This window comes from Otolemur garnettii, unplaced genomic scaffold (genome assembly GCF_000181295.1).
Source record: "Otolemur garnettii isolate 467f Iridium unplaced genomic scaffold, OtoGar3 scaffold00016, whole genome shotgun sequence".
NCBI lineage: Eukaryota > Metazoa > Chordata > Mammalia > Primates > Galagidae > Otolemur > Otolemur garnettii.
In genome coordinates, this window is record NW_003852411.1 from 10,321,057 (window position 1) to 10,335,201 (window position 14,145).

At 36.2% G+C, this 14,145-nt stretch overlaps 1 protein-coding gene across 5 annotated transcripts in view; it reads right to left on the bottom strand.

The window, feature by feature from the left end:
* Positions 1–14,145, bottom strand: part of SMG7 (SMG7, nonsense mediated mRNA decay factor) — an 80,465-nt gene that overhangs the window by 13,564 nt on the left and 52,756 nt on the right. For all 5 annotated transcript variants that reach the window (XM_023510764.1, XM_012802664.2, XM_023510763.1 and 2 more), the window contains 7 exons: positions 13,176–13,326; positions 12,678–12,813; positions 9,214–9,376; positions 8,409–8,565; positions 4,195–4,265; positions 2,713–2,773; positions 709–828 (listed from right to left, as the gene is read on the bottom strand). In XM_023510764.1, coding sequence (XP_023366532.1) covers positions 709–828; positions 2,713–2,773; positions 4,195–4,265; positions 8,409–8,565; positions 9,214–9,376; positions 12,678–12,813; positions 13,176–13,326 — 859 coding nt within the window. The remainder of the gene's footprint in view (positions 1–708; positions 829–2,712; positions 2,774–4,194; positions 4,266–8,408; positions 8,566–9,213; positions 9,377–12,677; positions 12,814–13,175; positions 13,327–14,145) is intronic.

Sequence of the window (14,145 nt, forward strand, 5' to 3'; positions counted from 1 at the left end):
GGGAGGTGGAGGCAAGAGACTCGTTTGAGCCCAGGAGTTGGAGGTTGCTGTGAGCTGTGATGCCATAGCACTCTACCCAGGGGAACAGCTTAAGGCTCTATCTCAAATAAATAAATAAATAAATAAACATATAAGCATTTAAGTACCTATTATATCAGACAAAAACCTGAACACAAAAAGGAATACTTATTGATTTTGGAAAGGTAATCATATCCTGTAAGGATCCTGTGAACACACATCTGGGAAGCTACAAAACTGGAAAGCAAACTCATACCCATCTGGTTTTAAAACCTATGTTCTTTCACCTATACTAATTATCACATCTGCTTTGCATTTAATTAGCCTCTGGCACTGTCTTGGTCTGTCTTAGCTAAAATTGCCCATATCCTTGCCAATACAAATCCCAGTAATTGTGAATATATAATTCAGTTACAGTTAGAGATTGACAAATTCGAGCAGAGGCTCATGATAAATGAGAAAGACAAGCCCAACTCCTCTAGAATAGCCAGCATAATGGGGAGAACAGAGAATATATTCTTTAATACTGACACACTGGGTCATGATCAGATACTGTGCTACCAGTACTTTGGCTTAAGAGTTCATAATTAACAGTATGTACAAAGCCTAAAATACATGTGAGGCAGGAGTGTGTTTGTATGTCTGATAAGGTTGTTAAAAAGGAGTAGACCAAAAGCCCCATGGACATACCTTGGCTGATTATCAGCAATCCATTTGCCTATAGAAATCAAGCGCTGCTGTCGTATTCGTCTCTGCTGACCCTCTTTGTCTCCTGTAATACCCTGGTGGCCTTTGGAAAAATCCAAGTTCCTAAAATTGACACAAGCACATATCAGGAAAATTAAACTACTAACAATTATCTTAGTAGACCCTCCATAGTTGACCACCTCCTTAAGTTGACCTAATTTTCACAGACCAGACATGCCCCACATGTACGTATCAGTACAGCAGGCCTAGTTCCATGTGCTGACCAGTATGTAACAGTCTCTCAGGCTGTTGACAGGCAGTCAACTTACAGAGGTTCACTGCAACAGCACTGGCTTCAGATGTTGCCCACACAGGTTAGCAACGTTCTGTAATCAACATTTGTTTGAATTTATACTCCCAAAGATTTTACACATAATGAAATAAAGCAGAGAAAAAAATATACAAGTTCATTACATAAATCTAATTATTTTTTACTTATATATTTTACTTTATAGTTGAGGAGCTCAAATAAATCACAATCTTTTATTAGGAAAGATTCTTTTAGCATATTAAGAAGGAAGTTTTATAAACATCTAGCATTCTAAGGAATTTGCTTAAAATGGCTGTGGGAATACTAACAGAGCCTATTCTAAAATAAGCAGCATTAATCTACTTACTTTAATGTGGCAAATTCTAAATCAGAAAAATGTATAAATACCACAAAGTATATAGAGCAAAACCAAAAAACCCAAAATTCATTGACATCAGAAGGGTAAATCAACCTAAAAAATAAGGACTTTTCAGATTTCTACTTTGGTCATGTAGATGGATAATGCCACAGACACAAGAAACATAGAAAGCCAGAAGTAGTGGCTGATGCCTGTAATCACAGTAGTTTAGGAGGCTGAGGCAGGAGGATAACTTGAGTCCAGGAGTTGAAGACCAGCCTCGGCAACATAGTGAGACTTGGACTCCATAAAAAATTTAAAAATGATGAGTTTGAGGCTACAGTGAGATGTGATCCCACCACTGCACTCCAGCCTGGGGAGCAGAGTAAGACCCTGGCTCTCTTTGAAAAAGCAAAAACCCCCCAAAACTCAAGAAGTCCCAGAAATACAGAACAAAGATTGTTTTTTTGCTGACCAAACACAAGATCATGCTGAAGTATAAAATCCATATGGGAGGTCAGACTATTCGAATATGGTTCCAAACTCTTAAGAGAAGTCAGAACTGGAAATCTGGGACTTCCTATCCAAGAGACATAGGGATGTGTGTGAACACCAGGGAGAATGTAGACCATGGGACAAAAAGGTAAAAAAAGAATAAGAATCCTGGAGAACACAAAGAGACATGTAGTTTAAAAGAAATAGTGAAAAAGAGTGAGTGCTAAAGGCAGGAAAAGAATAGTGTCACAGAGCTAAGGAAAAATGTTTCACGAAGGAAAGAAAGCAACAGACTTAATGGTGAAGAAAACTAAATAGGATGAAATTATAAAGTTACTAAATCCGGTATCTAGAAGGGCAGTGATCAATAGTTTAAGTTGCATGATAGGCTGAGAAATGACTTGCACTTGAAGTAGAGTCACTAAGGTTAGTCTATACCACTTTTCAAAAGCAGTTTGATGATGAAGAAAAAGATACACATAAGGCAAAGATGGGTATGTGAATTTTATTTTACCTGTCTAAAAAAAAAAGAAGTACATTACTAGGCTAAAGGGAAATAACAGGACAGAAGGAAACTAGAAATACCAAGCAGAGAGGATAACAGAGCAAAGTAGGAAGGGATGGGACCAAGGGTACAGACAGAGGTTTAGACTTTAATTCCCATTACACAGGCAATACAGGCATAACATGCACAAATCCGTTTCATGTCAACAAACTTCCACTACTAGTTACTATTAGGAAAATAAGATACCATTGGGACAGATCAAAGGTTCCTCTCCACATAAGTCTGATACCTATTCATTTTAATACTGTATAAAATCAACCTGCTTCATCTGCCACCCACCTGAAAGAAGGTCTCAAAGCCAAGAATCCTTGTAACTCAAATTCCTCTGGAAGTGGTGTAGCTACAGAAGGGTGGAGATCAAAATTTGCAAACATTTGAATTAAAATACTGTTGTTTGGTAGAATACTGCTTACTAAATTAAAAAACAAATACCATTTTTAAAATAAACATACAGAAAAGAATGAACTATAATGCTGACACCTCTGTTGTTCTTTATAGCAATCCTGATGAAAATGACTAACCTGTCAAAACCCTGCATGTTACCCTTGGAGCCTAGACATTCCCCCTACTATCCAATGCCCACAAGGATTGATTTTGCTGTCACCCTGGGTAGAGTGCGGTAGCGTCATAACTCACAGCAATCTCAAACCCTTGGGCTTAAGTGATTCTCTTGCCTCAGCCTCCCAAGTAGCTGGGACTACGCCTGCTACAACGCCCAGCTATTTTTTGTTGCAGTTGTTGTTTAGCTGGCCCAGGCTGGGTTTGAACCCGCCACCCTTGGTGTATGTGGCTGGCACCATAACCACCATGCTATGGGCGCTGAGCCGACCTTTTTTTTTTTTTTTAATCAGCAGTCTTAAAAATAATCATAGCCTTGAATCCAGTGATCCCAATGTTTAGATTAGCAATATCGTTTTACTTAATGCATTAAGTAACAATGACATTACCTAGGAGCTTGAGAGAAATACATAATCTTGGGCATTATCCTACATCCTAAGTCTGAATCATCATCTGTATTTTAACAAGTAATGTATTTGCAAATTAATACTTGGAGAACACTGATCTAACAGATTAAGAGAAGAAAAAAGTTAAGCTACAGGTTGTTCAGTGCAACACTATTTATAATTGATAAATTTTTAAGAAATAGAGAGTAAGTAAACAGATTGTGGTATGTACACAGGATGGAATGTTATAAAGCCAGAAATAATCATGCTTTCAAAATGCTTAATGACAAAAGAAAATGTTAACAATATAACACTAAATTTCAAAAGCAGGCACACAGCTATATCTGATACTGACCATTTCTTATTTGTATGTACATGTAAGTAAAGGCTTGAAAAAGATGTACCATCATATGAATAGTAAAAAGTATTTTTTACTCTCTCTGTATGGGAGAACTACGAGTGATTTGTGTTCCTTATGTTATATGTGTCAAATTATCTATGATAAGCAGGCATTACTTTGATGAAGCAATTTTGTATACGTTAATCCCTTTTTTATAAAATAGAATGAGAAAGGGAAAAAATACAAAGGTATTTTATTCTCTAGTCTCTTATTCAAATGTAGCTAAATAAAAATAATACCTAGGAAAACAGTATCTCTGCTTTCACTCAAACAGTGCAGAGCTCAAAGACACTTCTGAGACAATGAATTTAAAGTCACATACTTATCACCAAAAACCTATTTGTCTCTGGCCTTCCTTCAACCCTTCACTGGTGACAGAGAACCACAACAATGACACAAGGTTAGTGCAGCCCTTACCATTAGTACTGGAGAGATCTTCTTCATGTGGATGGAAACTATTCAGAAGAGAAATTAGCCAGGGCCAAATGCTGTAAATCAAAGGAATAGTCTCGTCTTTATTGTCATACAGGAGAAGCTGGAACGCTGACAAGCCATAAAAATGATACCTCTAGGTCCTGGATTTTATGAATTTTTCCCTTCAGGATTTTAGAAGCTATATATTCCCTATAACTTATGTTCAAAGATACCATGATAATGATAAAGATATGCTATAAGGATTGAATTTCCATAACAGAGATCTGCAGATGATTTCTCAGCCTCTTACTTTAATAGTGAAAATAATTTGTCAGTTTTAAACAATAAAAACTGGTATTTACTGGGAAAACTCTGACTAGGGAAATAACGTATTGTTTTTACAGAGCCTTCATTTATATTATCAGTTGTGGAACTCACTGTTAGTTCTTTAATCTGTAACAGGGTATTGTTAAACCACCCTCAAATCACAGTCTCTGTTCAAAGCAGTAACAATGCCTTCTTCTTCATGGTCCAAAAAGTCCACATTGTTAAAATAGCCCAATTTGTGCACAACTTTTGGGAAAGCTTATATATGAAATATTAGAGCATATACTTTGCATTATTAGGAGGTGAGTTATACATATGTATTTGTTAATTGTGTTACTAAAGTCTTTGGTTCCTGAGTGAGGTATGTTAAAAACTGTTACGGATGTAGATATATAAATACAGTAGAACCTCTATAAGTTGACCACCCAAGGGACTAAAACAAACTGGTCAACAAACAGAACTAAGCCTACTGTGCTAACACATACATATGATGCATGTCTGGTCTATAAAAATTAGGTTAGCTTAAGGTGATCAATGTTAGGGAAGTAGTCAACTATGGAGGTTTTACTGTATCACTTTACATGTAAACATTAATATGAAAACCTCTGCTATATTTCAAAAATTAATCTAGAAATCTAATGTAATATTTATGACTGGGTAAGTTTTTTGTAATGGACACAAATACAATTGGTTTGAATGTTTATTTGCTGAGGCAGAGGACAGATGTGATGTGAGGTGAAAATGGTAATGTTGGTTAATCTAATTTTGACCTGAGAATACAATTCCTTTAATTTTTCTATAACAAATTCATCTATCTAATCATGCTTTACTTAAGGTAATATTAAGCTTATTTTTAAATATATATTAATCTTTATGAAAAGCATGATTTAAGAGAAAAAAGTGTGGGATAAGGTATCTAAGATTGAGAAAATGGACACAATCACATCAAAAAAATTCAAAGCTAGGGTGGCACCTATGGCTCAGTGGGTAGGGTGCTGGCCCCATATACCCAGGGTGGCGGGTTCAAGCCCAGCCATGGATAAATTGCAACCAAAAAAATAGCCGGGCGCTGTGGCGGGCGCCTGTAGTCCCAGCTAATCGGGAAGCTAAGGCAAGAGAATTGCCTAAGCCCAAGAGCTGGAGGTTGCTGTGAACTGTGATGCCACAGCACTCTACTGAGGAAGACAAAGTGAGACTCTGTCTCTTAAAAAAATAAAAAAAAATTCAAAGCTATTTCTGACCTTGTGCACTCTAAAATTCTGAAATATGAGAAAATGCTAATTTAAAAATATTCACAAATGTATGTAGAAAAAATACACAAAAAATATATAAAGTATCGGCCGCCGGGCGTGGTGGCGCACGCCTGTAGTCCCAGCGCTATGGGAGGCCGAGGCGGGTGGATCACCTGTGCTCAGAGGTTCGAGACCAGCCAAGACCCCCCTGAGCCAAACGAGCCAGAGTGAGATCCCGTCTCTACAACAACAACAGGACAACGAGACAGCCGGACCTTGTGATTCCAGCTCCATGGGGGGCAAGAAAATACTACAAGAGGAAGAAGTAATAAAAAAAAAAAATTAAAAAAAAAAAACCTTCAAAGTAATAAAGTTGAAATAAAAAAAAATTTTAAAAAAACAAAACAAAAATATATATATATTTAAAGTATCAAGTCAAGTGTGGTGGCTCATGCCTGTAATCCTAGCACTTTGGGAGGATGAGGAGGACTGCTTGAGGCCAGGAGTTCACTGGCCTGGGTAACATAGCAAGACTGCTCTCCACAAAAAACAAACAAAAAATTAATGGAGTGTGGTGGCATGCACCTGTCATTTCAGCTACTTAGGAGAGGCTGAGACCAGATGATCACTTGAGCCCAGGAGTTTGAGGTTGCTATGAGCTATGACCTCACCACTGCAATCTAGCCTGGGTGACAGAATAAGACTCCATCTCTTAAAGAAAAAACAAAGAAAAGGAAAAGGAAAAAAAAAAAAAAACCATATATATATATATTACATATATACATATAATATTGAAGAATAAATGTCTGTTACAAATCTCTGGGAATATAACAAATTATAAGAGATAGTTTTTTTAAAAAAAAGGTAATCCTAGTATTTTGGGAAGACAAGGCAGGAGGATTGCTTGAGGCCAGGAGTTTGAGATCAGCTTTGAACAAGAACAAGACCCCCATCTCTACAAAAAGTACCATAGTTAGCTGGGGGTGATAGTATATGCCTATAGGACCAACTACCTAAGAGGTTAAGGCAGGAGGACCGCCTGGAGCCCAGGAGCTTGAGATTGCAGTGAACTATGATGACACCATTGTACTCTAGCCTGGGTGACAGAGTAACACTCTGCCTCCACAACCCCCACTGCAAAAAAAACACAACTTCAAAGGCATAATTCTAAACATCTTCGTAACTCTGATGGAAGAGGGAAAGAGTAAATCTCACTCACATACACATACAAAAAGGAAAAAAATGTTTGTAAATAAATAATACTATTTCTTCTGGCTGAAAACCCTTTGTTATGAAAAGAAATGAGAATGCATAGGGTAAGTCCAAAGGATCACTTTACAGGACCAACAACAAAACAAACAAAACAAAAATAGCAATTCCTGTTCATATGAAAACTCTTTAAGTAAGTGGTAAAACATAAAATTCTTTTACAACATTACTCATAAAACTTATTGAACCCAACACAATTTTGAGTTCAAAGTAACAAGAATAAAAAAACCATTTAGTTTGATTCTGTACAAGGAAGCAATATCTAAAAATCTGTGCTAACATTTAAAAGAAGACATAGAGTATGGTGTACTATGTTCCTAACTCTATTAATGGTGATGTCAAAAATCAGGGCTCTTAAGTGACAGAACAAAGGAAAGAGAATTATGAGGTAGAGGGATCACAGGGTTAGGCCCATTTTCTTTTCTTTTTGTGAGACAGATCTCACTACGTAGAGTGCTATGACATCACAGCTGATAGCAACCTCAAACTCTTGAACTTAAGCAATTCTCTTGCCTTAGCCTCTCAAGTAGCTGGGACTAAAAGCACCCGCCACGATGCCCCATTTTTTTTTTTTCTGTAACTGTCATTGTTGTTTATCAGGCCCAGGCTGGGTTCAAACCCACCAGCCCCAGTGTATGTGGCTGGTGCCCTAACCACTGAACTACAAGCACTGAGACAACAGGTCAGGCCATTTTCTATGTTGTGATCTTGGACAATGTTTACATGCTGAACCACACAGCAGAAATTTCAAAGAGTTTCTCCTTAAATCCATCATCAACATACGCAGGGGAGGAAATTTCCTACTCACAAAGCTATCTTAGAAGTAATTATTTTTATAATCAAAGGTAAACTGGAAGTTTTCATTTGTCACTCTAAAATCAACAGTTCCTAAGAGCTGTCAGGATTACTGAGTAGAGATAACAGAGAAAATGGAAGAGAATCAAAACTTTCACTCTTCTATACTTAAACAAATTGGGTGTTTTTGTAAGGCAGTATCAAATAGTTTATGTATAGAAAATAATGAAAGAAATGAGTATCTCTTCCCTCTGATGCCTAAACAGAAAATTGGGGCAAACTGTATTGGATTAAGAAGCAAACTAATTTTTACTTCAAGTACAGCTTGAAACGTGAAAAATGCCTTTCCCTAAGATAGCAAGTGGGAACAGGGGCATGCACAGGGAGTCCCAAATCCTGAAGACTCTTCTTCCAATAAAGAATCCAAATAAATAAATGGAAAGCATACAAAGAGGTCTTTAGTTCAATGTCTAGGGAGTAGGCAGAAAAAAAGTATTCCATTGTTCAAATGCTGTGTTTTAGAAGGCAGTTTTTATATATCCATGTGTATTAAACAAACCACATAAGTTAATATGAAATTCTAAAAACACTTACTACTGTCTTTCATCCACCACTGTCTCCTGAAAGACCCTGGGTCTGAGTCTCAGCCAGTCCATGGAGACCTTGACTGCAGGAAGAGGATAGGCATTGTAGGATTCCTCCTGAGACTCGTTCTGGAGAGGGTACTTGCACAGGATGCCAAGAAAAGACACTTGAAGGAAAAAAAAAAAAAAAACCAAAACTTGTATTCAGAAAGCATAAGATATTTGAAACTGTGTATCAGTTCAAATCAAAACACTATAATGTATCTTCTGCTATATTCCGTTTACCACTTAAGTATCTTATAAGCTTCTTTCTAAAAAAGGCATTTTATTTTCCTATAAAAATGTTATAGATACAGTTGATGAGGGAGTGTCAGCACATAAAAGAATCAAATTCGGGCTTTCGGTCTCCTGATTCAATATTAAGAAACATAAGATACTCCCTTTTTTTGAGACAGGGTCTCACTTTGTGGCCTAATTAAGGCTCACTGCAATCTCAAACTCCTGGACTCAGGCAATCCTTCTGCCTTAGCTTCCCAAGTACGTAGGGCTACAAGTGTACACCACCACACCTGATTGATTTTCTTTATCTTTAGTAGAGATAGGGTCTCACTCCTGCTCAGGCTGGTCTTGAACTACTGACCTCAAGTGATTCTCCTGTCTTGGCCTCCCAGAGTGCTAGGATTATAGGTATGAGCCACCGTATTTGGCCCTCAGGACATTTTTTTAATGTATCACTATGTTTTGCTACATTGATGAAAATGCCTGAGATTATGATTTTCAAAGATGGTACATGTGAGAATTAGATGATTACTCACTAAAGAGGGCCAGCAACTGTGTCCAACATAGCTGTTCATCTTGACTATAACTATGCTGTTCTGTTTCATTGCTAAAGTCACGAAGGTGATGAAGTTGAAAAAGGTTAATGACAGTGACATGAACTAACTGCTGAGAGTTGAAAGCTTTTTGGAATAGCAGCCTCTGTAAAAGAAGACAGAAATACTGCATGTTTATTAGGAATAGGAACCATCTTTGACACAAGAATTAAATCGACAGTTTGCAATTAGAACCATATACATAACAGAATGTACAGGTAAGTGAACTGTTTCACTCTTAATCTCCCTATTTTAATCAGATCTAATGTTTCCCAAGCTGTCCTGAAAGGAATTAATTCAGATATTACAGACTGGTGGAATTTTTTTCCCTAAGAAACTACACATTTTTTAATATGACCTGAGAAAAATGTTTTGGGGGATTCACTCATAATTTATACATCTTCACCCATTAGAAATTGTTTTATAAGATATATTATATATATGTATATATATATATATATATATTAAATTGGGGCCAATGACTAGAAAGCAGATGTATGAGGTTGGACAATTAAGTTCATGAACTCATCCTAGAGAAAGGACTAGATTGCCTCCAAGTAAAATACTTTTGAAATCAAAGTCCTTAACAAAGTTGATAGCTACTAAAGATTTTTTCCTTATTTTACTTCATACTTTAGCCACAACCAGCCTACCTACCTTCCCAGGAAAAATTTTTGCAGATAGCAGGGATTCACTGTCACTAGCCTTATCAAGGGAAATAGGTGACCCTTATAGTTCTATCAGTAGTGACGAGATGCTGCCATCTCAGAAATTTATAGTTGCCTTTGCTCAGACTATTCTGACATTTTTGTTTTTATTACTTAAAGAATCTGAAATAACCACAGTAAATTCTGTGATTCTAATAGTAAAATCTTTCACATTGTAATTAGAGAAAAACATAGTTGCATTCTACTTTAATTTTGTTCTTTCTATCACACTCTCAGACTTCCTGCAATCTGCTATTGCTCTACATTCATCTAGAATGGTTAGCCCTTTCCCAATGGCATTAAACATTTCACTTCCTTTCCTCAAAATTTCCTGAAATCCTATCTCTTCCCACAAAATTGCTCCTTCAGTTTCTATAACTAAACTTCTAAATAAGCTGATCATTTACACAAATGCATAGTATTAGCATAAAATGAGAGTATTTCTATTTTTCAAAAAACATTGTTTCTTACAAAGATAATATGGTAATGCATTCCTTATAGCTATAAATCCACTTTAGAAGGCAATGTCCTACGGGCTTTTCTAGTGTGTGCACAGAAACATTAATGCATATGAATATTACCTAGTATTTTTTTTAATTTTGCTTTCAATTGTCTCACGGAGTCTTACTTTGTGGCCCTCGGTAGAGTGCTGTGGCATCAGAGCTCACAGCAACCTCCAACTCTTGGACTTAAGCGATTGTCTTGCCTCAGCCTCCCAAGTAGCTAGGACTATAGGTGCCTGCCACCATGCCTGGCTTGAATACTGCCTTGAATACTGCCTTGTATTAACAGAAGATAATGTAAGTTCATGAAGGTACAGACTCTGCCTTGTTCTCCTGTACATCTCTAACAGTCTAGAAAAGTACGTGGTACATAGTAGGCATAATAAATTCTTAAAGAATAACCTGTACCTTTAAAAGTAAACATGAAATTATTCAGTTGTAATTTCATAAAATTTAAATTGTTTTATATAGTAAGAGGACCTCTTAGGGAATAAAATCAGATTAGAACTGACGTGTTTTTGCCACTTACATTTTCAACTGCAGCTAAAGGATATATTAAATTAAATATCACTAACAGCACACATTTAATAGATACAAGACAGTCTGCGTCTCAATTCCTAAATAAGGTTTCAAATAGATCTGCCTCACACTATGATTAACTTTACACAGTGTTAAAATGTTACTTTAAACTATGTATTTGTGACTGACCACCTACATCTTTCAGAACAACACATAAATACATATTTGAAGAAAATATTAGGGCCTGAGGTTGAACCAAAGACAAAACTAATGTTCTAGACTACAGTAACTTACAAAGTGAAGATTTCATTAAGGTAGAGACCCTCCCTACCACCCAACCAATTAGGGAGTTGGCTTTCATAGATCAGAGCGGTAAGCAATCTCAAGAGGTCATCTATCCCAACTCCTGCTGTTTATTTAGTTGAATTGTACCTAAACCATCCAAGAAACATGGCTGTCAATCCAACTCTGAAACACTCCAAAAAAAGAAAAATCCACAGATTCTCCCAGCAACCTGCTATGTATTTCGCCTGAAAATTTAAGATTTTAGTTCTGACCTCAGGAAAGAAATCTCTTTTTTTGTTTTTCAATCAAACAATCCTTCATATATCTGAATACTTACTATGAAACTACTTAGATTTGTTTTCTCCCAAGCTGAATACCCTAGGACATTAAAAAGTAAGCTGTTTTGTTCACACATCCAATCCCATAAATGAGATATGGGCTAAGTTTAAATAGGGCACTAAGAAACAGAAAACAGCAGGGGATTCTAAAAGCTTATTTTAAAATAAACTATATTATAATTATAATCTCTTAAAACATAGAAAGTAACAACTTAAAAATCCCTGAGTATACAGATACCCAGAAATAACCACGAAATATAAAATGTTCTTTAGAGACTGTCTTGTTTATTGTTGATCCCAGTGCCTAAAACAGTGACTAATACACAATAGACAAGAATTTCTTGACTAAATGAATTTAAAATACAGGTAATACTTAATTTTGACTCTCTCATTTTATATAACATACTATGTTTAAACTGCTGCTTTAACATATTAACAAAAAATTACTTTCATATATAGAAATAGAACAAAAGTTACTTAGTTTTATCTCCTTACACAAATTAGTAAAGTATTTTCCTGGTAAATGAAATTCTCATTCCTTTTCTTCCAACTACCACAAATTCTAATGAATAAAAGCACAATAAAAATAATGAGCTTGGTTTGCTAAACAGCAGTCTATTAAGTAATGAATCTTATTGAAGAATGCAAAAACCATCAAAAAGTAGTACTTTCAAAACCGAGGAGTTATTACCTTTTTTCCTACTTTGATACCTTCTGCCAAATGGCAGCTAGTCAGTGAAAATACAGGCTGTACTATACTTCTTTATGTGTGCCTATGTGTTGTATCTCAGTTTAAATTGAAGGGATGTTGCATGTAAGAATTTCATATGCAACCTGGTCTCTAACCTTACAAAAGCAACCTATGTAACCTAACCTTGTATATTAACACCATAGTAATCTGAAATAAAAATTTGTTAAAAAGAATTTTATATGCTTCAAATTTAATTTTTACTAATAGTTCATAGTTAAGTAATGACATAAAAACTAGGAGTCAGTTTCCTCTAAATCTTACGACTCTTGATTTAGATAAACATTCTCTGTTTTTGAAATCTAACCTTAAATTGTTCTTCCAACTTCTCTCGAAGAGGGCTCAACTTTTCCAAGCTTTTACTCAGGTACACGTGACCGTGGAATTTAATAAAGGCCTTGATGAAGTCAGAAACACCCCACTTGGTTTTCACCTCATCCCGGCTGAAATGAAAAAAGAATTTCCATGAGTCTTCAGCAGTAAAATAGCTAAAACCATTTCAAGAAGGCATTGGCTTGCAAAAACATGTTATTTGAGCACCTGATACACAAGAAGATTCTGCATCTAACTTTTGAACTGCAACACATTCAGGTGAGTCAGTATTAAGCAGCTTATGTCTTTTACTGGAAACAAATCATACTCCAGTTGGAAATTCAGTAACTATCCACAAAACTATTATGATATATCTATAATGTTTAGAAATAAGGGAAACACAGATAACTGGCCATAATTTCTTATAAACCCAAATATAAGATCTTAAGGGTTTAGGTTACATAAAATCCTCTTGGAAATAAGCCAATCCTACCTTTCCAGTGCTTTAGAAAGTGCTTTTTGTAGATTGGTGGAGGCAGCTGGGAAAGGGAACTTCACAGCAATGCTTCTGCAGTAGTAGAAAATTGTGGTCAGATGGTCTCCTTTGGAAGAAGCTAAGATAGCCAACTGATTGTAAGGCTGACCTATAGGAAAAAGTGAAGATTCTTTTTGCTATCAGTGTACCAATGATCAGTTTTTAAATCCTCAAATTAACAATGGGGACTATTTTATAAGACAAATCTTATGATTACCTCATTACAAATTAATATAATGTAAAACAACACACTTCACTTTTACATAAGTTAAAAGGCCTTATAATTACAGTGGAGAGCACTACAAGTTCAAATAAGGCTTCAGAAAAGGCTAGATAGCATTTTGAACTTTATGGGCTAAAGGTCTCTATCACAACTACTCAACTCTACTATTATATTGTGAAAGTAGTGATAGACAACTTGAAATGAATAGTATGGCCAAACTGCTGTCCCTGCTTTAGTTGCTAGAGTCTAAAGAAATTTCAATGTGGCTTAAAAAAAAAAAAATGATTTATATCATCAAACATCTACTGTAATTACTTCATTTGTTTTACTTTTCTTTTTTTTTGAGACTGAGTCTCACTTGGTCACCCTCAATAGGTAGAGCGCTATTGTGATGTAGCTCACAGCAACCTCAAACTGTTGGGTTCAAGCGATCCTCTTCCCTCAGCCTCCTAAGTAGCTGGGACTATAGGCACCCACCACAAAGCCCGGCTATTTTTTAGAGACAAGGTCTTGCTCTTGCTCAGGCTGGTCTTGAACTTGTGAGCTCAAGCAATCCACCCACCTCAAGTGCTGGGATTATAGGCGTGAGCCACCGCGCTCAGCCCTGTAATTACTTTAGAATTACTGCTAATTCCTATTTTAGGGCCATCAAAAGACAAAAGCATTTTTAGGTAACACATCATTTTTCTAGGAGGAAAAGGGCAG